Source organism: Stigmatopora nigra, chromosome 1 (genome assembly GCF_051989575.1).
Source record: "Stigmatopora nigra isolate UIUO_SnigA chromosome 1, RoL_Snig_1.1, whole genome shotgun sequence".
Lineage (NCBI taxonomy): Eukaryota > Metazoa > Chordata > Actinopteri > Syngnathiformes > Syngnathidae > Stigmatopora > Stigmatopora nigra.
This window is the reverse complement of record NC_135508.1, coordinates 7,557,501-7,581,500: the sequence shown is the minus strand read 5'-3', so window position 1 is coordinate 7,581,500 and position 24,000 is coordinate 7,557,501. Positions and strand designations below refer to the sequence as shown.

General features: G+C 39.1%; 3 protein-coding genes across 3 annotated transcripts in view; all 3 read right to left on the bottom strand.

Annotated features, from left to right (window-relative positions):
• Nucleotides 1-1,389, bottom strand: part of dmd (dystrophin) — a 105,816-nt gene extending 104,427 nt beyond the window's left edge. Inside the window, exons 1-2 of the mRNA XM_077733306.1 lie at nucleotides 1,310-1,389; nucleotides 481-843 (exon numbers count right to left, since the gene is read on the bottom strand). Coding sequence (XP_077589432.1) covers nucleotides 481-562 — 82 coding nt within the window. The 5' untranslated portion in view covers nucleotides 563-843; nucleotides 1,310-1,389. The remainder of the gene's footprint in view (nucleotides 1-480; nucleotides 844-1,309) is intronic.
• Nucleotides 1,390-2,076: 687 nt separating this feature from the next.
• On the bottom strand, nucleotides 2,077-8,114 carry LOC144199975 (transmembrane protein 47-like). The gene is made up of 3 exons (XM_077721894.1): nucleotides 7,621-8,114; nucleotides 3,621-3,761; nucleotides 2,077-3,037 (listed from the first exon to the last, which is right to left on the bottom strand). The coding sequence occupies exons 1-3, from the start codon at nucleotides 7,847-7,849 to the stop codon at nucleotides 2,859-2,861; spliced, it is 549 nt and encodes a 182-aa protein (XP_077578020.1). The 5' UTR covers nucleotides 7,850-8,114; the 3' UTR covers nucleotides 2,077-2,858.
• A 1,947-nt stretch (nucleotides 8,115-10,061) lies between these two features.
• The window catches only part of LOC144205838 (cilia- and flagella-associated protein 47-like), a 26,413-nt gene continuing 12,474 nt past the window's right edge, over nucleotides 10,062-24,000 (bottom strand). The window contains exons 32-67 of the mRNA XM_077730463.1: nucleotides 23,971-24,000; nucleotides 23,725-23,862; nucleotides 23,393-23,474; nucleotides 22,641-22,736; nucleotides 22,326-22,512; nucleotides 22,134-22,231; nucleotides 21,727-21,843; nucleotides 21,444-21,578; nucleotides 21,188-21,300; nucleotides 20,910-21,060; nucleotides 20,412-20,500; nucleotides 20,240-20,326; nucleotides 20,073-20,116; nucleotides 19,845-19,984; nucleotides 19,417-19,522; nucleotides 18,980-19,209; nucleotides 18,267-18,402; nucleotides 17,993-18,120; nucleotides 17,687-17,752; nucleotides 17,441-17,584; nucleotides 17,038-17,211; nucleotides 16,837-16,948; nucleotides 16,693-16,746; nucleotides 16,515-16,612; nucleotides 16,250-16,425; nucleotides 15,630-15,737; nucleotides 15,128-15,239; nucleotides 14,487-14,591; nucleotides 14,133-14,289; nucleotides 13,957-14,040; nucleotides 13,541-13,667; nucleotides 13,109-13,287; nucleotides 12,853-13,012; nucleotides 11,131-11,292; nucleotides 10,547-10,715; nucleotides 10,062-10,470 (exon numbers count right to left, since the gene is read on the bottom strand). The exon at nucleotides 23,971-24,000 is cut by the window's right edge and continues 42 nt beyond it. Of these exons, the coding sequence (XP_077586589.1) occupies nucleotides 10,309-10,470; nucleotides 10,547-10,715; nucleotides 11,131-11,292; nucleotides 12,853-13,012; nucleotides 13,109-13,287; nucleotides 13,541-13,667; nucleotides 13,957-14,040; nucleotides 14,133-14,289; nucleotides 14,487-14,591; nucleotides 15,128-15,239; nucleotides 15,630-15,737; nucleotides 16,250-16,425; nucleotides 16,515-16,612; nucleotides 16,693-16,746; nucleotides 16,837-16,948; nucleotides 17,038-17,211; nucleotides 17,441-17,584; nucleotides 17,687-17,752; nucleotides 17,993-18,120; nucleotides 18,267-18,402; nucleotides 18,980-19,209; nucleotides 19,417-19,522; nucleotides 19,845-19,984; nucleotides 20,073-20,116; nucleotides 20,240-20,326; nucleotides 20,412-20,500; nucleotides 20,910-21,060; nucleotides 21,188-21,300; nucleotides 21,444-21,578; nucleotides 21,727-21,843; nucleotides 22,134-22,231; nucleotides 22,326-22,512; nucleotides 22,641-22,736; nucleotides 23,393-23,474; nucleotides 23,725-23,862; nucleotides 23,971-24,000 (4,456 nt within the window). The 3' untranslated portion in view covers nucleotides 10,062-10,308. The remainder of the gene's footprint in view (nucleotides 10,471-10,546; nucleotides 10,716-11,130; nucleotides 11,293-12,852; nucleotides 13,013-13,108; nucleotides 13,288-13,540; nucleotides 13,668-13,956; nucleotides 14,041-14,132; nucleotides 14,290-14,486; nucleotides 14,592-15,127; nucleotides 15,240-15,629; nucleotides 15,738-16,249; nucleotides 16,426-16,514; nucleotides 16,613-16,692; nucleotides 16,747-16,836; nucleotides 16,949-17,037; nucleotides 17,212-17,440; nucleotides 17,585-17,686; nucleotides 17,753-17,992; nucleotides 18,121-18,266; nucleotides 18,403-18,979; nucleotides 19,210-19,416; nucleotides 19,523-19,844; nucleotides 19,985-20,072; nucleotides 20,117-20,239; nucleotides 20,327-20,411; nucleotides 20,501-20,909; nucleotides 21,061-21,187; nucleotides 21,301-21,443; nucleotides 21,579-21,726; nucleotides 21,844-22,133; nucleotides 22,232-22,325; nucleotides 22,513-22,640; nucleotides 22,737-23,392; nucleotides 23,475-23,724; nucleotides 23,863-23,970) is intronic.

Genomic DNA, 24,000 nt, shown 5'->3' with positions numbered 1-24,000 from the left:
TCAAAATGTTTTAGATTAAAATTATGTTGTGCAAAAAATATAATTTAAAAAGTATTGTCATCTGCATGAAGTAGTTTTTCAGATATCTGTACTTTCTTAGTATTTAGTTTTCTGTTCACATTTACTCCTCAAAATGTATGATAAAGTAAACAGTGGTTGTCAACTGTAGTTTATTAATACTGATTGATCTTTAGAAAAAGTAAGTTGCAAAATGTTTCTTAGTGTGTCCACAATGCTCTTTAATAGAGAAAGGAAAATATGTTGTTTGTGAATTTGTCAATTAATAAAAACTTTGTTGAAACTAAAAAATAAAAAATATTAACTTTCAATGTCGTAACTTGATACATGGAGGCCTTGTATTTTTTGTCTTAATTTGTACCATTTAAGCGACTGCAATCATTCAATGCAGTGTATACAACAATAGAGAAATTGAGGAGAAAAGACACTGAAATTGCCATTATCACACTTATCATGCCCTACCAGATCGACACTTGATGATCTCCCCGAATTCATCCTCCAGCACCTCATCGCAGTAGTCCTCGGGTCGCACAGCCTCCGCCATAACTCCTAAGCAGGGAAACCGGGTCAAAAAGTACTTTTTGCGTCAAACTAGAGGATAGTCCAAGTACAAGTGCGACACTCCAGAGGCGGCAGCCACAGACTGGGTTGATGTGGGCAAAGCAGCCAAACTCGAGCCAAGATAGGGGGTGGGATGAAGTTTGAGAAGTAGCTGTCAAACATCTCCAAACACAAGATGGAACCAAGCAGGTGGGCCATCAGAGAGGAGAACGCGATGGCATGGGGTCGCCACAGGAGCATTCCTATCTCGAAATAGTAACTTGTCTGATGCGTCTCGTTGGCAGACGCCATGGACAAAAAAATAAAAAATACACCACGGTTACCACGAGGTATGTGCCAGCAAACTATTCATTCTGGGATTCCAAACATTTTGTTTCCCCCTAATTAGTAAAGAAGTTTCACCTGGATTCCAACCATGGCAGGTGCAAACCGTTTCCTAAGTGATATTAACCAAAGGCGTTTGGCTGGTTCTAAACCCGCCTGTTATACCAGTTCTTTTAAACCCCATACATTGTTTAACATTAAAAAATAATAATAATTACAGAAGTTAGTATGACAAAAACCCTAAAATTTTCAATCAATACAGATTTAAATTAAAGGGACTAATTATTGAGCTAAAAAGCCTTTGCCTTAAAATCAGGTGGCATTCAATTTGTTCTGAATAGGTGAAAATACATTTGTGTACATAAGGGTCACAATGTCATCATAGTCATAAGAAAACTGTACTTACATGTTGCAGATTCCAAAAATGAGTTTGACACTCTTTGTAGAACCTGGGTGGTTCCCGTGGTAGTAAAATACTCGGGGCTGTAACAGTGCAACAATTCAACAGAACATTATTACGAATTCAACTATTCATGTTTCTTGAGACATTTTGGAATAGGGCATGTTCAATGTTTGTGATTAGAATATGCATGAAATTAATTACAATACAGTGTTCCCTCGCTACTTCACGGTTCAGCCACTGCGGACTCAGAGCTTCGCGGATATTTTGGGGGAAAAAGTACAAATATTACATTGAGACAACATATTTCACAGTTTGTTTTTGTTATAACATGAATTTCACTCTGTCTACCCGTATTCTATATGGTGTACTGTATACAGGGGGTAAAATTTTTTAAATTAAATTCAAATTAGGCATTTTTGAAGGGGAATCCCTAATTAGCGGAAATTCACTTATCGCGGGTGGTCCCGGTCCCCATTAACCGCGATGACCGAGGGAACACTGTATATGCACAGCGACAGAACTTTGGACACCCCCCGTGAGTGCACCACTTCAACAATAACAATTCTGCATTGTTTATTTTAACTTATGGTCTAACACAGACATGTTTCGTAAGTCACTCCTTCACATATTTGCTTTGCCCAAACATCTATTCCCCATTAAATGCAGTCACCAGTCTTATCTATGTGAACACACTGAAAAGTTGGACGGACCTAATGCTGATCTACAGCACAACCTAGCACACACAATATTTTTCTCGGTAGCTGAAAAAGTCTCATGATGACACTCCACGTATCCTCTTTGTAACTCAATGAACTCTGCAATTCCTAAATGATGAAAGTAGGATGCAAAGTACAATGTGATGATGATGATTTCAGGTATGATTGATGGAAGAGGTCCATCATTTCTGGTAGCTGCATAATAATAATAACACAAATTACAGTACATTGATCTACATTTCCATCAATGGGCAGTTTAGAGTCTTCAGTATATCATAAATAATATGGACTACTATTTATTTAAAACTGATGTCATTTCTCAGTAAAAGCTTTCTGCCTTTCATGTATTTTTTCATCTTAGGATGCCATTATATTTAGCAGAAAAGCTTTTGATAAACATGTCCAGTGTTTTGTGATATTTTGACCAATTTTGACTCAAGCATATCTCGAGGGGGTCAAGCACAGTCCAGTCTCACATCAAAGTGTAGTTACACATTAATCAATAAGGGCTACAGCAAATGGGTCAAGTGGAATCTCCTGTAATGACAATTTGTGAAGATAATAATGCAAATGATTGACGAAAAATGAGTACTTCTTTCTATTCTGCTACATAGTACATCTGGTTTGGTGAGTTGATTTGTTGAAGGAGGTGACGTGTGTCCTTTCTTCTGATTGGCTTGGCTCTCCACACAATCAGAATTGTTCTTCTGTGTCACATGACAGAATGGAAGCGGCAGTGTAAACTTGTGTACAACAATCCTTTAGCGTACTTTCAGTCATCTACACCCATCCAGCACATTCTCACACCCTTCCAGCAAGTTGAGTCTGGCTGGAAACTAGTAGTATTGATCATAGTTCTTGGGATTGAGGCAGTAGAGAACTGCCCCACCAAAAGAGAAGATGGTTCCTCCCCAAGCCAGACCATAGCCCCAGTTGAACTCATGGTAGATTTTTAAGTTGATGGTCTCAATGAACTTGACTGGGTAGAGCACCAAACTGCAGGATTGGAGGACCACTAAGAAGAAGACATTGTTCCATTAAAAATAAAAAGTGTCCTACAAGAAGTCTTTAATTTTGAGAATAGCACACGTTGGATAATTGTCTGTCATTAGCATTTAGCAAATTATGACTATGGGGACAAGGGAAGAACAGAAGTGAAATAATTAAAACAAAAAGGCGAGAGTGAGTGTGAAGTGTGTAAAGGGAAATGATTGAATCATGATGGGAGAGGAATAGCAAATAAAGGAGAGGTGTAGAATAAAAATGAATCAGAACAGGTGCAATAGAGTTCAAAATATTTGAGAACTGAGAATTGGGAAAAATCAGACAATTTAGACCAGGATCTTCATTTTAAAATAATTATAATTACTGCAATGGGGAGCAAAGTAAAGGGACTGACGTATGGAGTGATGAAATGAATAGAAATAAGGCATACTGACGCCTGATTGAAGAAGGAAGAAATGAAGAACAAAGAAATAAGATGCAGAAAGGGGCTCTGTTGTAAGAATATGAGAATTATTAGGCGAGGGTTTTCACTCTTTTTAAGGGGAAATCGGCTAAAGGGCTACTTTTGACCTGGTATGGTGGCTTTGACGCACCTGTGGCAAAAAGCATGAAGGCGACGGGCTTGTAGAAGCGCCGCCGAGTGCCGATGCAAACGGCCACCAGAGCCACCAGGAATGACATCAACACCAGTCCTCCGCCCCCTAGCAACAGTGCCAGTGTGACAAGCTGCCAGTCTGGAAGGTGGTTGGAAAAAGCAGAACAAAGTTGCCGTTTGAAGATGACATTGTTCAATAGGTTCACGCTTGAGCATGGGCTGTTTAAAGATGAAAACAAACTGTACACGAGCATGGAAATAGAGGAAAGATGGGGACGGTCAACTGCCTCTATCAGGGAGATGGATACAAGACGTAAACAAGAAAAAAAATCATATAGAATGAACTAAAATCGTAAAAATCTCACGGAATGATCTTTGCCAAATTGAAGTGACATGAAGTCATGGATGAAGTGCTGTTGTGGCCATCTTAAATTTTAGATCAAAACACTGTCATTATCGGGGCTCGGACGTTTGGTCACCGGTCTTTTGGTCCCCGGTCTTTTGGTCGCCGGTCAAATGGTGACAGAGAGTTTACTGTTGAAGCCAGCTCTCAAAATTATATATTTAAGTGCTGTAAAATGTCTAAGTACTGTTAAATATCTAAGTACTGTTTAATATCCAAGTACTGTTTAATATCTAAGTACTGTTTAATATCTAAGTACATTTGACCGGCGACCAAAAGACCGGCGACCAAACGTCCGGTCACGGTCATTATCTGGCGGCCAGGTGCAAGAGTGGTTTCCATGTCTGGCTCACAGTTGTGAGGTCGAGGGTTCAATCTGCGGTGGGTTCAACGCTCCTGTGTGGACTTATTTAGCTAGCCAGTTACATCAATTTGATATTAGTTATCATAAATTTGGAGCCTATCCCAGGGACAACATGCAAACTCCAAACAGTGAGGACCCACCTGGGATCAAACCCTCGACCTCAGAACTGTGATGCCCGCACAGTAACCACTCGGACACTGGGCCACCCAAATCATCACCAATGAAGAAGATAAAAGCAAGGCCAAAGGAAAGGCTAAGTAATAAAATTGAATCAGTGGGCATCACGACGGAAATAAAGTATACATAGTAAGAGACAGTTTTTACAAAGCGCTTAAAAGGGAGGGGACAGTAGAAGAGGAAAACAACAGGGGCAATGATACAAGGGCAACGAGGGTGCAGCATGGAAAGCGATGACAGGTTGAGTCGACGAGTAGGCCAAAAAAAAAAGGCTGAGTGAAAGGTAATGGAGAGGGAGCACTTTGGCTGACAAAAAGCCTCCAATCGAAAATCTTTGCGCCTTGTGGACAGGGTAGCTTCATGTCCACTTAAGTCGCACACAGACCTTGTTCATTAAGCCCTGTTTGTTCTGTACCCTTAATCCGTTATCATTCAATAATCAAGACAGAAGTAAATTCAAAGCCAGGTGTTGTTTGTTGAAAACATGAATATAAAACAGCTTGACCTTGAGTTTCTTTTTCTAGAATTTCAAGTCAGCAGCAATGATGAGTATTTTAATACTTTAGTCCTTTTTTTCTGTTTATGTTTCATATGTACTGTTAACGGATGCACTTTTTTATATGTATCGTATCTTGTGCTGACCCGGCCCATCTGTCAAATTTTTAAAGTCAATGTGGCCCCCGGGCTGAAAAGTTTGCCCACCCCTGGTCTTGCATTTCTATTATACAAAGATCCTATTTAAATCATGACTGTAATAGCACTAATAACCAATAAATACCAACTTTTCTGCCTAATTGTTTGCCCCCTTGACTGTGAAAACCAAATTGATATATTTTAAGTAAGTCCACACCCAATATTCCACCTTTTCTGCTACTTTGCTTAATATTAATCCTGTAAATATTAAAATGAATTTCAAAGCACTCTATATTGTTGCCGATGAATCCTTTTTAAAATCCAGTCATCCTTTCTATTTAATACCATTATGAATAGCTACAATGAGCACGCATGCTGAAACGGGGGTTGAGAGAGAGGTGGATGGATGTTGGATAGGGTGAAATAAACACCCCAGCCCCCTCCTTCAACAAAAAAAAACCCAAACAAACAAGTGAGGGTGTGACAGCATCTTATTATATTTATGCAAATTAATGCAGTGCTTATAACATTCACCAAATGTACTCTAAACAATAGTGTATTCCCATGGTTTTCAATGTATCTATGGAAACATTGTTTATGGATATGTTGAGATAAGGAGAAGAGCATATCTTTGGTTGTCATGATGAAATCACGTAAACACATTTCTCTTGTTGTGTTCACCTTGCTAGTGTCAAGTGTCAACACAAATGTTATTTACGCTATTTTCCCTCTTTATCGACCACAGTTGAATGCAGCATTAATTTCCAGTTACATTTTTAGCTGCCAAAAATAGAAAAAGGGACCCCTGGAGGCTCAGATGGTCTTTGATAGACACGGGATGGGGTTTTACCACAAGGGGGGACAAATAAATGAACAGAAAATCAAGAAAATTGCTTGAATTTGGACATTTTTTAAAGGGAACTGGACTCAAAATAGTAAGAAAATGATTTAACATGGGAAAACATTAGGAAAATCCTTTGCCATGTGTTCTGTTCATCAGTTACGGTAGTTCAGGTCTTGGTAAGAGAGTTTGCGTGCGAAAGTGAGCACAAAATTTGTTTATCTATATTGGATGAGATAAAAAAAAAAGTAAAAATGTAGAAGACAACATGAATCTGCATCAAGAAAATGAGAAAAACTGTCTTCCTTAATGTACTAGAAAAATAATCCCAGTATTATTGGGTATAAAGGACAAGGAGAATGGTCCAGCAATGACATTGAGATGGTAGAAATTGGAAAATGGCAGTAAGGATCTTCTTTCTTTAATACCAACGTGTTAAAACAACTTGTAAAAGGAAACGAAGAGTGGGGTTGAAACAAAAAAATCAAAGTGTGACATGAAATATTCAGATAGCCCTCAGAGGAGAGGACGTTGTCCAGAAATAGGTCAACTCAATATGGTTGGCTAATATTGGCACAAGAACACACACACACACACACACACAATTTCACGATCACAGCAGCAGACAATAAACATCAAGGGTGTTTTCAGGTAGCTTAAGTGGATGCTACTAGTGTGTAATCATTTGAGAGTTTTAATGAGCTCTTGTGGTATTTTTGCAATTAGTACCAGTCAGCTCCGTCTTGGAAGTGGTAGTAAAAATGAACATATATTAAGTAGAAGGATGTGTCAAACTAAAAAGGTCTACAACCGTCCTCTCCTCATGCCTGAATATAACCTTTTATGCAGTTGCTTTCAGCTGGTATACAGAAATGTTTTAGAGCGACTGGGGAAGAGCTCAAAAGGGTGAGAAGATCGTAATGCACAGTAAAGTAACTCTTATATGAGGACAGATCAGAATGTATTTTGGTAAGTATATGCTAGGTTTAAGTTGACATGAATCCAGAGACAATAAGGCAGTCTCGGGGCTGATTAAAATACTTGATTACGGTAAGTTTTCACACAGTTTGGCAGTGGAGGGCATATGCACCGACGGGGTCATCAATATTTAGAGAGTTGGTCAACTGCAATTTGATTAAACTTTATTAAAAAAAAATGTATTTAAAGAGATTCCACCCTAGATTGGTCTCCAATCCATTTCAGGGGAAATATATACAGATCCACACTGCACAACAATTTATGCTTACAGCACACCAATGAATCATTTTAAGTGTGCAGTGAACATTTAATTGAGGTTCAACTACCCAACTTTACAACTAGAATTAAACCTATGCAAACTCCTGGCAAACCCAAAAAGGGATTTAGGAATCCCATATGCAATCATGTAACTAGAATTCAAGGAAAGAGAAATAATGGTTGCTGATACTTAAGCTTGCATATTCAGAATATAGAAATAACTTAAAAGTATGTGTCACGTCAAAATGTTCAGATAAAGGTGAAAAAGCATTAGTTTAACAATTTAAATATTTAATTTACACCCCGTATTAGACATAGTACTTGCCAGGTGACCGTTTCCTCACCTGAGCTCAACGTGGTGTTGCACTGCCACTTGTCGGCGCTTGTCGGCTTCCAGCAGGACTCCCATAGTGACAGGTAATATTGGTCGTCGGCCGTCACCCACGCGGGACTCATCACGGCACCCACATCCAAGCACAATGCCAGGAAAACGCACAGCAAGCCGACCAGTTTGAGCGGCGTGAGCGGGGAGACTCCTGCCGACTCCTCCGTCTCGGTGACGGCCGACGACATGTCGCTGGATGGGGATACGAGGAGGAGAAGGGGGGCGGCCGCTGATCACCAGAAACTACCGTATGAGACAAGTCTGTCGCTTTTTCGTGGGTGTATCCCGCGTGCCGTACGAGCCTTGTGCCTTGTGGGCATCGCTACCGCCAACAAACGCGTTTGATAGGCTAACCTAAATGCAGTGACGTCACGACCCTGTCTCCAGTGGTGGGAGGCAATGATTTGGTTTTAATAAACTAAAGTGCTGTATATTCGCTAAATATGCTTTTTTGGGGGGAAGATCATCAGGAACTATGTTTTGATTAGAAACGCCTAATTATCCATGGGTGTGACTAATTGTCCTTGAGCCCTGTCATTGGTTGGCCGACAGCTCAGGGGTACACGCCTCCTCCCCAGACTCAGCTGGGATGGGTTCCAGCACCCTTATGACCCTCGTGAAGATAAGTGATGAAGCTGAACAATCATCTGCCCATCTTTTATGGTAAATGTAAATGTGGAAGCCAAATAAATGCTATGTCTACAATAAATGTGGAAAAATAATAGCTTTGTTAAAATAGTGCTTTTGGTGTAACCAAATTTTAGACTGTAGTGTTTTTGTTTTGTTTTTTGTTTTAATGATTCCCAGGCCCAGCCAAGAATACAGACCCTCCTGATCCTTCTTGAAATCAGTTGTGCAGCTCACATGACCCACAAGAATGTGAGAAATTGTGCTTGTCATGGACGTATGACTGAAAAAAAACAAAAGATGTTAGGCTGATGGTTGCAGGACATATCAAGCACTTCATCGAGGGAAATTCTAAAAATAGATTTATCTGGAAAGAAAAGACCAAACATATTACATCAAAGATAAAGATAGCATGCAAGTACAGAGTGTATTTTTAGAAAACCAAGAAGGTGTAGCCCAAACGATTAATTAGTGGATGAAATAATTAACACTCATATTGAGAAGTACCTCTCAAATTCAAATATTAAGCTTAAATGCTTAAAAAGTCACACTAAGGCAAGGACGCAAAAACGATTTCAAAAAGCAAATGTTTTACTTTGACCAGAGAAGTTTAAATTCAGTGGTACTTCGGAATTCTATTAATATGACCTACTTGGTGGATCCTATTAGTTGTCTAATAATATATATGTATATATTATTGTAGTAGTCTAGTAGATTAAACAATAAAAGGACGGAACATGTGTAAAAATAGCTTTTTTTTCTTTTTATAGCAGGCCTGTTCCACTGCTTAGATATGGAGAACAGTATGTCATTTCACTGTCTTTAAAGGCTGAAAAATGTTCAATATGCCACATGGGAATTTGCTGTACTCCCATTGACTTAATAGGCCGTCATCTTCTCTCAGCTCTCACGTGTACAAGAACAGTTCAGACATGCTTCATTGTGCTTCTGCACGTGCACGTCAAGGACGACAGGTATTTTGATTTAACGTGTGTGTGTGTGTGTGTGTGTGTGTGTGTGTGTGTGTGTGTGTGTGTGTGTGTGTGTGTGTGTGTGTGTGTGTGTGTGTGTGTGTTTGTGTGTGTGTGTGTGCACACATCAGTCGTCTGATATCGGTGAAATTGTAACAGCAGGATATGAAATATGTTAATGAAGTCAGGTAATAAAGTAATAATCAGATATCATCTGTCACTTACTCTCTCTCTCTCACCCCCACACACAACAATCTGTTTACCTGCCACCTGTAGTTACATCACCTGTTCATTTTATGATCTCATCCATACATACCCACACATGAATATACATACAGTATAATACTATATGCTTATATAGTGTACATAAATGCAATAATTGAGATTACACAAAAAAAGAACTTCAATGAAACGGATAATACAATTCAATATGATGTCTTATTTGTACAAGGGATAACAGCTAAGGTCAAATTTTCGGTTTGTTTACAGTCTTCAAATTCTATCAGTGATCTTTCCTTTCCATCTGGTGTGACAGTATTAGTATTTTGAAGCAAGAGATAGCCAATGTAGCGACTTTTATTGAAGATGATTTCTCAGTTCCAAAAGATGCCAAGTTGTGAAAGGTATGATTTTAAATCACACAACTTAAATGACTAAGTAAAAAAGTTAGATTTTCTAAAAAGCATAGGTGCTTATGTCTAAATAAAGGGCTCCCGTTAATGCAAAGTCTGCGAGCTTAAAGCATGTTCAAAAGAATCATTTTTCCACCAAATATAAAAACTGAAAAAAATCAAAAGCAAGGTAGTCAAATTATATTTAATTATTCATTCATCTCCCATCCTGACTATCCTCAATTCACTCTGCATTGGAATTGAACCTCCTGGCACCCACTTGTCAAAATAAAACACGTTCATTATAGTACTAGTATAGTACTAATTACTACTATTTGCTATTAAAATAAGTAAAACTAACATAGGTTCCCTTTTAAAAAAGTACTACCTACTTAAAATTGACTGTCCTTCCCCCACCGAAGGAAAAATGATTAGCAGTTACTTGCGAAATTTCAGCGGTGCTGAATTGGCCAGGGCCGGAACACGAATATTCCTTGCTACATAATTGGTTTGGGGTACTGGAGCTGTGTTTTTGGGGCAGGATACTGAGGGGTGAGCAGCTACACCTTTGATGTCATACTTCCACTGCATGCCCGATGCCTATCGTAGTGAATAGTTAGTTGAGAATCATTCAACTCAGAAATGAAAGTGGTTAGTAATTCTTGTTTTGAAATACCTCAATGATAAGTCTTGCATTGTGCCTCTTATTTTTGATGGCGGGGGTAAAGAACACATTGATGAGGGCACCGTTGGAGTCCAATGGTGGCAACATCCCAGAACTCGGAGTTACCGCAAACTCATCGCTGCTGCCTGGCTGGAACGTCGCTGTAAATGGCGCTGGCCTCCTGTGACAATTTACGTTTGAATATTTACATTGATAATACACAGATGGAAAAACAAACTTATAGCCCTTTCATTTTCAACTTAAAAATAAAACATTCTGTATGTTAAATGTTATAATAAACAGGAAAAAACAACAGGATTTTCCTATTAATCTTTGTAAGTGGTTACCGTTTTATATGATGACTTTAACAACGTTAAAGGTAAATCACAATGCCTTATTACTTGTGATTCACTAAAAAAAAGTGTGAAAACATGTTAGCAATCAATAATTGTAGTTAGCATTTTATATTTCCTAAGGGCAGGCAGAACAAAAATCAATAGTTTGCAATCATAGACCTTTACCAGATGCTTGTAGTAATTCCTGATATACAGTGAAAATGACACCGTTTTAGATGAATGCAGGCAGGGAAATATTACCTAGTTGTGCTGGTCAAGTAGAAGCCCACCGCGGATGTTTTGCCAAATTCGGTGACGTCTGTGTCGATGAAGTCATCAACCTGAGGCTCTGTGGCGATGACATCGAGAGAAAACTCCCACATTTGTCCCGACACATGGTGTACCATGAGAATTGCTGAGCAGCTGTATACACATACACAAAAAGGATTAACTCCCAAGGTATCGACTCCTGTCGGAGTATATTGCATTGTGCATAATGGGTTTGCAGATTAAGATCAAGCCTGATGAATAAATTAATCTCTCAGCAGGAAGCGTAATGCAATGCACAGGAAGAGCAGGAACTGGGCATTTGTGGCAGTAATGTTATTTGCAGTAAAATGGTTTAGTAGTACTTAGACATTCTGTGCTACATGCTTTATTGCAGACAAGATCTTGGCTGGTTCTTAGATTGGATCTCTACAACTGTGATTTCAAGTTTTGAAAGGGGAAAGGAAGAACTGAACTTGAAAAACTGAAATTACGGGGAGCAAAATGGTTTGTCATTGTTCTGCCATTGGTGTCCCCAACTGGTGCCCCCCAAAAGGCTTCAGCACCACTTGTGAGGAGTTATTTTGTAATTAAGCCGAAATTGGTGCTTCGTCCCTACATTTCTGCTTGTTGACTCAGGTCAGCAAACTTAAAAATCAAAACTGTGCAAATTGTGACTGGATGTTTGGCCGCCGGTCTTTTGGTCGCCGGTCTTTTGGTCGCCGGTCTTTTGGTCGCCGGTCTTTTGGTCGCCGGTCAAATGTACTTTGATATTAAACAGTACTTAGATATTAAACGCTCTCTTAGATATTAAACGCTCTCTCTTAGATATTAGATGCTCTCTCTCAGATATTAAACTCTCTCATGAATATAATTTTGATAGCTGGCTTCAACAGTAAACAAAAGGGACCAAAAGACCGGCGACCAAAAGACCGGGGACCAAAAGACCGGGGGACCAAAAGCCTGAGGACCAAAAGACCGGGGACCAAAAGACCAGGGACCAAAAGACCGGGGACCAAATGACCGGCAACCAAAAGACCGGGTACCAAAAGCCCGGGGACCAAAAGACCGGGGACCAAATGACCGACGACCAAATGACCGACGACCAAATGACCGACGACCAAATGACCGACGACCAAATGACCGACGACCAAATGACCGACGACCAAATGACCGACGACCAAATGACCGACGACCAAATGACCGACGACCAAATGACCGACGACCAAATGACCGGCGACCAAAAGACCGGCGACCAAAAGACCGGCGACCAAAAGACCGCCGACCAAAAGACCGGCGACCAAAAGACCGCCGACCAAAGGACCGGCGCCCAAAAGACCGGCGACCAAACGTCCGAGCACCAGGGCAAATAGGTTGTAACAAATTAATTCAGGCAAACCAGATGAGGCATGAAAAGAATGCAATGTTTATGGGGCGTGTCATCTCTAATGTTACAAAGATGAACACACTGAATCAATACTTGCCTCCTGCTGTATGTCTGTATAATGAAAATCTTTTCTGATTCCATATTTGCTTTCTCATGGAGGGTGTAGAATGTTTTATCACATTCTGAAGGTGTTGATCCATATGAAAATGGGTGATAAAATGTCAAGCTGTTAGCATTTATGAGATTGTGTGTTTATGTGTATCTGCATCAATCAAAACTGTGCTTGGGTGCCTGTTGTCTATGTGCATGAAGCTTTTCTGTGCGAGCACCTGCATTGCTTGACTGGATTGTGGATCAGATTGATGGTAAGCGTTACAATGCCAGTCTCAGGGTCACTTTTTGCTTCTTGGACGCAAGCGGAAAGGCTGTCCTCAGTTTCACATTCAAAACGCACCTCACATTGGAAGTCTTCAACCGTCAAATTGGAAACTGGAATTAAGTAAAAAAAAAATGGTTGAGCAAATAGAACAGGTGTGATAAACATGTATGGAAAAATAGATAAAAATGCATGAATGTATACCACACCTTTATGTTCACTTTGAGTTCCTGAGACATATCCGCTCAGCTGGACATCAAGTTTCTTCTCCTGCTGACAACCGGCCTCACACTGGAGCACGCAAAGTGGTAAGTTGTCCATAAGCACTCTCACAGGAATCCCAAAGATAGGGTAAATCCAACAGAGGGTTGCTTGCTTCTTTTTTGCCCTGTTTAGTAAAGATTAGAGTTCATGCTTAACATTTTACTCTTGAAAATTTGTTGAAATAAGTCACACCAATAATGCTGCCTGTCATGGTAGCATTCAATGAGGAATTTCTTAAATACAAGAAACAAAAGATCTCCTATGTAATATAATGTTGTCACTTGCAATACTGAGATGGAGAATTTTACTATCTCTTTAAAGTTGTAGCCAATCCAGAGTGCTGTAGAGATGCACACAGGATGGAAAATATAACCCACCTTTTCCCACTTGCAACTTTTTTGAGGGGTGTGAAAGAGATGCTTAGCCAGACATATTGTTGGTCCATGGACTTTGGTGTGAATACCACTGGCACATCCAAACTGGCTCCCTCACTTATCTGAATACCTGCGATAAAGCCATCACAGAAATATAAATTTTACTTTGGTATGCATATTTGTTCAGTTCCTGAAGTAAGATGTATACAAAAATCATTCCATTTATTCCCAGCGAATAAACGTGGAAAATAACTACCATTTAAAATTTGTCTACAGAGGTCAGATTATTGAAATGAGGATCAAGTGATGCTCATAACTCAAATCACCTTAACTGAAGTACATAATAAAATAACATGGATCCTCTCCAGCATATGACAAAAAAACTAATATTTGTAAAGTTGTTTACATAGCAAACACACCTTCTGATTGGCTCATAGAAAGGTAAAACACATCCTTGTCAGGAGCCACTGGAACAAAATCAGGGGAAGAACTTGGGTCCTTATCTATAAAAATATACATAAGAATAGGTGATGATGAGCATGTCTGTTTGGGAGTCAAAGGGATGAATATAAATGGCCAAGTGGCACCATGTGACCTGTCAGTGTGATTGTCAGTGTGCCTGGGGAATCAGTAGGGTTTGTGAACGGTATGGTTAGGCCCTTGCTGGAATCAACTGTGGTGCAGATGCTCAGCGGGTCCTCCCGCCCGGGTGCAAGACCTCGGCCAAATAACAACACGCTCCATTGCGGCAACTACAGTTAGAATGGACAAGGTTGTCAAGCTAAAATGCACCTATTTAACCAATTTAGTAATAGACAAGGTTGTCATGATGGTGATCTAGCTAGAATGCACCTATTTAACCAATTTAGTAATGACAAAATGTAGTCAGAATAGAGAGAAATTCATCATATTGACAGTTGATTTGTTTTTACTGTATGTTTGTAAACACCTGAGTGGAGGTCAAAGTTAACTTTCCTCCTTGGTTACACTCTCCAATAGAAGATGGAATAAAGAGAACCCCAAATTGGATGTCCGATTCGGGTTCCACTGTCAGCTGAAAAACAGATGGGACAGGGTAAAATATCTTCAAAGTCAGTCAGGAGTGATTTACTAACTATCATGCACATGACCTAATCACAATGACTATACATCAGTTTTTTCATAATGATAAATTGAAAGTTGTTACCAAGAGTGTCATGTACTGATGAAAACCTAAATCTCTTGGCTCTGTTTTTATGTCTAGTGAAAATCCAGATTGTTCTTTGGGGCTCTGTGTACAGAGTAACTAACACTGGATTTAAAATAAATAAATAAATAAACGTAATTATGTTTGTTCACAAAGTCAAATGTATGTTTTTTGAAAAGGAATAGCAAGAGTGAAAAGGATGAAAGTAGATAAACAAGTGAAAAAACAGGTTGAAAGGTCTGATGGATGATATAAAAGCAATATCAACAATAATAGTTGTCACATGCTCAATCTGATAAAATAAAAAGTAAATAGAGTCAATAAAGTCATGTTGTCCAAAGAGAATTGCGAGCAGTGAAATGTGGGTAGAAGGAGAAAGCATAATAATAAAAAAAAGAACTAACAGTGCTTTCTGAACCGAGTTCCAGCGTGTAGTTCCTGGGATTACTGTTGCTCACCATCACCTCAACTGTTTCTGCTGTGGGGTTGACCACTGAAATTAACTGTTTAGTCGATCTGGGGAAAACAAAAACATTAAGAAAACCCCAGAAAATAAAATTTGCTTGTAATGGCATGTCAAATTGAACAGAGAATTAAAAAGGGCTATGATTCGGACTTCATAGATAAATATTTTGAATTGTGTAACCTTAAGTGTACAGCATGACTTTAAAACAACTTTTTAATGAAGAAAAAGTACAAAATATTTTAAATAGTCAAAACACTTGCTCTATATTATGTCCTTTTATTAAATTATTTATGAATTCCTTACTATGGTGGTATTTTTAAGTAGGGAAAAAAAACACAATGGGTTGTAGGACAATCAGCCTTTTAACTGGCGAATTGTGGATATATAAGATATACTTACACTCTGATCAATGTATTGAGTGTGTTTGTGTTGTTACCTACTTGCCCAATGGACAGCAAGTCTGTGGGAGTGTGACGACAGCAGAGGGAATAGCATAAAGATCCAGCTGATACCAAAACTCTCCAATTGATTTAGAGTGGAACACCACACTGAAACAGAAGATCCCAAAATAATGACAATACAATTATAGATTCATTGTTTTCTACATTAAATGGCAAATGGAGGAAATCTCTTGCATCTTTATCCACATTAGTATCTGTGCATATTCAATCACTGGCACACTATGCGCATGCACATCAATGTTTTACAATTCTTCAATAATTTTTTCCCCTTTGAGTATTGTTACAATATATTGTCATTAGAAATATATTGCCCAATCTTTTGTGTTCAAACAGCCATCCAATCATTGCCTGTAGTGCTGATCCGCACCAGGGTTGCTGGGTTGCCAAAGGCTATCATACCTGACTATATCAACCAATCACAAAGCATGAAGAGACCGCAGTTCACACGCACACCCACATATTAGAACAACTAAATAGCAAAAACTGATAAATGGCAGGTTTTATTTTTGTGATCATAACTTCATGTATTTCTGTGCAGTTTTTTTTTAAAGTAGGAAATCCACAGAACACGTATGGCAGAAAAATACAAAGTTTCTCACCCGCCTTTTCTCTTCCCTATTTTTCCAGGGGAAAATGTTACTTTGTAGTTCAGTGTTTCAAGCGGGGGGATCAAAATCCAGCCAGCTCCACATAAGTCATCACCTTCCAGGTCCACAATGAGAATAAGAAGTTCTCCTCCTGGGTTATTAACAGGGATCTCTATAGCAACTGAGCTCTAGAAACCGGCAATATTGCAAACATAATCTAATTAGATGATTTCTGGTTTCAGAAAGAAAAGTTACCACTAAGTGGGGTTAAACTTACTTGAACGGTGCACTGCACTTTAATATTCTTCACAGGTGTTTCTGGTTCACAATGTATTTCAAGCGTGTAGAAGACCTCATAGAGTCCGGCATTATTTCCTGATTGCATATACAGTATGTACAGCATGGGTATATGTATATATGTGTATATATGAAATATTAGAGGGTAAGTAGAGTACCTCTGTCACTGTCCCCCTCATTAGTTCGATTGATCTCAATAAATGATAGACAACCTGCAAGAAACATCTGACTTTCATTAGACCTCTGCTGTAATTGCTTCAAATCGAATGCTAATCAAATGAACCAAAGGAAGTAAAAGTCACCTGATAGCATTCCCCGTCTCCGTGGCAACACAGCCATGGTGTACACGGAGCTTTGACCAGGTTTAACCTTTAACGATGCGATTCCACTGACAGAGGGTATATCTGTGACCACCTATATACACGTGAAGTACATGTGGACAAAGAAAAGCATGTACAAGAAAAGCATGGTGCTTGCACTTAAGTGATGTAATTAAAACAAACCTGAAGTGAGAGTGTTTTCTGACTGTAGTTGGGTACACTAAATTCTCTGTGCGTGGTCTTGCCAACAGGACAGCGTAGCACTACGTGCTCCACAGGCAAGGGTCGCTCACCTACTCCTCGAAGGGTAAAGACATGATCCACCCCGTTGTAGCTGTTAAGCAAAGACAGCTTCCCCTAAAGGAGGAGCGATTGTGCTCAACATTTTATACCACATATTCATTTCAAACTTCACTTATAAAATGGAATTTGACTTATTATAGCATATAGGGTGAGCTAGGACTTTAATTGAGCCCAGTCATATAATCTACTTCACATACAAGTAAAACCTCAGCGCGTACCACCGAATTCAAAGTGTCGGGACAGTACTTGACTTACAGTGAATTGGAGAACTAGGAAAACTAACCATGACAATGCCTTGTGTAGCTGGATGAAAAGTCAGAGGGTAACAAGCTCTTGTCCCGGCTGGCACAACGAGAACATCAGGACCATAAAATCCATCAGCACATAACTCAGCTTTCAAGGTCCAGTCATGGCTAGTCTCATTATGCTGCAAGAAATGGAAAACAATGAAATACCATTTTCCCTTTGTGTTTTTTGATTCAAACATATTTGTATATAATAAAGAAGCAATAGTCGATCAACAGCTCACCAGAGGTAAATCTTGTGTGACTGAATGCTGAGCAGGTGAGCTAAAGTCCAAGTGATGTGATCCTCCCTGTAACAAATCACTACTTTTTATTTTACGTTTCCGAGCAAGCATTTCTAAAAGAAACGGGACGATCAAACAAAACAGAAGATAGTAATTAACAATAGACGACAAACAACAGTGTGTAAAGATATCTACTTTAAACACCATGTTGGGAAATATCTGGCAACACTGTCAGTGCTTCAGTAGCCAGAAAGGTAACATTACTAGTTTCACAGATTTGCAAAAGCGCCTTTGCATAGTATGTACCGGTGAGGCAACGAGCGCTTCCATCAAGTAGACTCTGGTATCGTAGCAGGACTTTAGGACCATCTGACATGAGAACTGGCCCACACGGTCTGCCTTGAAACGCAGAGGTATTTCCACACAATCAAGATCTACATGGGAAAATATGATGACATACATGGTTGAATGAAACTGTTACAAGGAAATGTAAACTGTAAAGACATTTTGTAAGGTAATGTGGCCTATAACAAAGTTAACAATAAAATCCATTGAGCTTTTACAACACAAATGTGTGTACCTGAAGGATTCTTCCATATGTTGGTCTCTTTTCTTATAGGCATTGTCACAGTGCTGGGTACAGTGAAGTATCGAGGTAATGAAACATTCACACTATATACTACCCCGTTTTTGTCGTCAACATCTTTCATCTGGCTCTATCAGAGGGAAACACATGAGGTCATTCAATAAAACATTGTTTTTTGCCAAATATGGGAGAATAGCAGGGTTATTTTTGATCACTTTCATTCACAGTAAGCAGTATTAAAGTATAAGGCAGCAAATGATTTGCACAAAACCTTGCGTTTGCATATCCAGATTAAATATGCATGAACTGGTGCTGCAAGAAAATATGAATAGCATAATTTTCTGTTCAGAATAAAACTTTTGCCCTCCATCCCTAATTGTAGAAACTAATTGTATCATGCATTTTCTGTCAGCCTCCAAAAAGTAGTATGCACTCATTTTTTCTTATGATGATGAAAATAATTTCTTCCTGGAATGGAAAATGATACTCACATCTTCCCAAGTGTACTACAAATATTGATTGAATTGCTTGAAGTGAGCTGTGTGGGACAGTTCCGTACTGTTATAGTTTTATTGGATAGAATTGGTGGGTTTTATGATTATGACTTAATATTGGGTTTTTAGAAGCAGCCAAGTCCCCACTGAATGCCTAGGTATCGATTTCATAGCCCACCACTGTTCCAACATGTACGCAGAGTACATATGTACCTGCTTTTTTGAAAGCATGCATGCTGCCATGCTCGCCCTCACACTACTGCTATGCAAAGTGTAAGTCATCATCCGTCTCTGAAGTTCCATGGCACTCATCCTGTGCTGAGCCCACAAAGCCAGGGAGTTTTCCCAGGATGAATTGATCAGGGGTAGGCGGATCAGCTCTTCACATGTCTCTCCGACAGTACAGCGCAGGCGCAGCGCTGATACGCAACTCCCAGGGCCAACTGGTGAGGAAAATACGGTAATGCGATTATTGCACTGGGAGTATATGCAGCAGCACTTTAAAAAAAATAATATGCAATTAATTAATCTTGGCTAATCACACGTTTTGAGCACTACGCAAGTCTTTTTCACTAAGCATAGCTAATCTTGATTAGCTCCACTGGTCCATCATGCAGGACAGAATAAAATAGTTTGATGAAGTTTCTCACCAGAGTTACCAGGGATGGTGAATATGTTTGAACTGTGCCTGACTCTTAGAGGTGAAGGTAGAGGCAAATCTGCAGTAGCCTTCACCAAGTAGACCATATCACCGACCTGGACAACCACATACGCTTGTTGTAAATGACTACACAGGAATTTACCCTACACATGATCTGTTAGGACATCAAGGACTCAATCAATAGAAATGGTAGATTTTACAGTAGATGTCCATGAGGACCAACCTGGGATCGAACCCACCGGGACACCTCTGTTCAGAGCTCTGTCCCCAAAATGCAAAATCGCACACTAATATTTAGTATATATATGTTGTTGTTTTTTAAAAGTGGTCTTCTAAGTTCATATTTCTTCATCAAATTGAGAATTTATAGTCGAGTCAGTCAGTCTTTACACAAACTAATACAGGTACAATACTGACCTGGGGACAAGTAAGCAATACAGCACAGTACTTGGTTCCCGGAGAGAAGGGAAGAAAGTGAAGGATAAGTGTGTCTGACTCGCCAGGCTTCAGATTAACACTGATAACTGTGCTGATGAACTCGCTACCATCTCCTCCTGTAAAACACAGAAAAACAGCCATCACATTGTCATACCCACTCACATTTGTGTACCCTGTTGATTGTGTTGGCAAACTATTTCTTTCCTGCCAACTCTTCATGACAACTTCTCTCTAATGGTTTCTTCTCATTCCTAAAATAAAGAAGTTTTTTTTTAAATCACAGAAAAGAAATAAACATTCGAATTATTTAGAAAGTTGGAAAAATAATCTCACATGTCATCCATTAAAATACTATAAAAATATTCTATCATTACCTGGTTTTGAGTAACGCCTGTTGAACGAGTTTGTCGATTTCCTTTTCCGATTCCAACGGGTTGACTTTTGACTCTATCGTCAACACACTGAAAAAGCAAACGGGAGCAGTTGTGTTCAAAAGTTTGTCTGTGGAGCCAAGTTATTGAACATTTCTTAAATCTAAACACTTACCTGAAGTCACCTTGCCCATTAAATGAGTTTGTTATTTGAACTTGAACCACTTTCAGCACATAACAAGGAATCTTACATGTGATACTTTTCTAAGAGAGATGGATACATAAAGTAAGAAGGTTGGAATAATATAAATATGTTGTTATTATAAAAGATCCTGTAGATTCTGATTTTTGTTTTATTTTGGATTGATTTACCAAATAGTCACAAACAAATGCTTGTGAGAATTTAGTTAGCCCTGGTGGTTCCAACAAAGGTTTATAATAAAGACGCAGGTTCAAATTCTGGCCAATGCAACAAACATTTATGAGGCAGAAATTTTGAAATGTTTGATTCCAGTTCTAGTCACAGACTGGCAATGAAATGTGGGAGAAACCAAAAAACCTCATCTTTGTCGAATGTGTACAGACTATCAGTATCTTTAACTGAAAATCGTGAGTGTTGAGTTTCTCTTTAAACCAATGCCAGTTTGATCCAGTATAAAATGCTACGACTTACGGTGGGTGTGATTTGACTAACACAGGTGTTCACTTTGAAAGTCAAAGTTGACCCTTGTCGGGCAGAAGTTGAGGTAGATATCAATAATAGAACTGCTTCCTTAGGCTGCAGGAATGAGCCGCAATACTGGATAGTCAGATCAGTGCTTGCACTGTGAAGACAACACATGTTCTTTTATAATTTGACAACAATCATTTTTACTGCACCTCACATTTTTGGGTGAGGCTATGACTTTTAGCATAAATCATTAGTGTGGGATTTTGGGAGTTCATATTTACTTTGGAGGAATGGTGACAGTAGAGCCATCGGCCACAGAGAAAAGATTGGCATTCTGTCCTAGAAGTAAAGCCCGATATTTGACAAGGCAACTGGATGGGTTTTTCAGATGCACCTGCATCACACAAATCAAGCAAACACATTCAACTCCTTTCACCTTTAGGCATTTAAATGTTTCTTTGACAAGACACACAATCTGTCAATCAATATTTTGCAACTAGTTTCCATCATTACACAGTCATTAAACAAAGGTCTTACCTGTTTACTCAAGGTCCTGTTTAGGCTTCCAGAGAACAAGATTGTATTCACGGGCTTGTATTGGGGAAGCCTCTCATATAGAAGAACACACAACATCAGCATTTGCACTGGATTGGGATCTGACAAGTCTGTGGGCTGCACACACAAATATATAACCGATTACATTGGATATAAAAGGTCAGACGCCTCTTCAAGTGTTACAGTTTGGAGATATGGTCAAAGGGAAATTTGGGATTACATCCAAAAGGAGGGGAGAACCTCAGTCACATAGTAATTGTTGTACCTTTAGATCCATGTTGAGAGAAAGCATAGTTAATGCCTGGACAATAATAATGTTGTTGTGAAGAATTTGCTCCAGGGTGTGACTGGTTGGGTACATCCTTTGAAAGTGGCTTGAGACCTGCAATAAATACATCATGAAAAAAATGGGAAAAACAACTATTTTAGTAAAACTTTGCGCAATTGTGATATAAACTTTTATATTATTATTATCACTGTGAGATTTTAAAGTATAAAGGTGAGGCTTTTTAGGAGGTTGAGAGAGACTATTTCATTAAAGTGGAGGCAAAAGTTACCTTTTGATAGACAACACATTCTAGCCTAAAAAAAGGAAAACACATGCACACACACACACACACACACACACACACACACACACACACACACACACACACACACACACACACTGACCAGGTATGGGCAGTAGGCAGCAAGCAAAGTAGCAAGAACAAGACCGTCAGCCAAGTCCAAGTCAAAATTGACAATCCAGCGTACTGGTGGGACAGTACCTGAAATCAGGAAAATCTCTCCAATCAATAAAACAGATTAAGGCAAAGGATATGAGCACTCCAAGAGGACTGATTTGATTATAAATATTTGTACCTGAACCCCACACAGTGTCCCTCATGTTATGATAGTGAGAATTCAGCCAAGAGAGAATCCTAAGCTCATGACGAGAGTAGAGGTTGCTGGGCAGTGACTGAATATTGGGAATTCCATCTTCACCTTTCTGATGGCTCACTTTATTCAAGTTTTGACTTCTGTCTGATACGCGACACAACACCAAGACCTGCGTGGACGCATATGCAATGCATTGGCACAGATGGATAAAATAGTTTCTGTTTAAAATATTTCCTTTAAAATACTTTCAAATATAATAAAAAGGTGAGGAAATCAAGTATAAAATACTTTTTCCACCTTATATATTTGGAGGAGAAAATCAGTCCAACATCGTTTGCTCACAGACTCATAGTCAACATAGTTGAAGTCCACAACAGGGTCTTCCGTATCAGACTGAAACAAACAAACATATTATTAGTGGTAGCTGGAGCTTTAATGGCATTCTATGAGAAACAACATCTCCCTCAACAATGGTGCTGACTGCCCATATTTACTGCACATAAACATTAACCCACACCAGAAAATAACATGCTATTGTTGTGGCTTAGTAATTTGACACCTAAAATAGTTTGGAAACATTGCAAAAGTGTTTGCTTAACTTTGGGATTCACTAAGAAATTGATGGATCAAATGGAAAATGAGCATGAGTACAGTATACGAGACATTTTTCTTACACGGCAAAATTACATTCGGCCACAACAAAAAAGGAGAAACTCAGCAAAGTTTGCTTAATGAAGATTTGACTCGCTCTTGGAATGAACGAGTACAAAAACAACTTCTGGCAGATCACATGACTTTTAAAATGAAGATTACAGTAAAATGTGTTCACCACGATCACTGATGTCTGCAAGGACACAGCATGGCTGCACTATTATGCCTTGATTGACACAGACATTCTGTCAAATTCCAAAATGTGGGGCTCGGGTCAAGAAAGGCACCAAAATAAATTTATCTTTTCTGCCGAAGTCCATGGGTGCATGGATATTGTCAATTGAAGACTATTCTTATTTTTATAGTCATATTTTGAGAGCTAATGACTGTGTGACTACCTGTAGGGACCACCAATGGTTGAATTCTTCTCTATCCAGTAGATACTCAGGTCGTATGTGACTCAAACAAGCTCCCTGTACACTGGGCAAACAATTAAAAAGCAATTTAAAGATCAATTCATTTGACAACCATAGTTAGATTGTATTCATATTCTAACTTTTGTCACGATATAGATTTTGCTTCCAATGCTCTGAAAATAACTTGAGCTGATTAATGAACTAAAACAAACGATAATTGTGATTAATAGACTCACAAACGTATTGTTTGTGATAGTCCTCCCCACCACATGCTCAGTACATGGGACATGAATTACAGTGTTAGACAAGTTTACCTGAGAAAAGCAAATATGGCTTCATATTGTTGGAGCAGCTGGAGAGTACGCTTGTGTAAATCTGTAGAAAATGTCTGACAGTGAGAAATGTTGGGAATCTGTTTGCCTGCCAGATGATGAATCATCTCCACTGCAGATCTAGACAATGGATTAATAAAGAAAAAGGAAAATGAAAAAGGCAGAAATAATGTAAGACAAAATACAACTTCATGATACGTCAGGTTTTTATGCTTAATGCTTGCATACCTGGAGTCTTTCTTTTGGCTTACTCCCTGT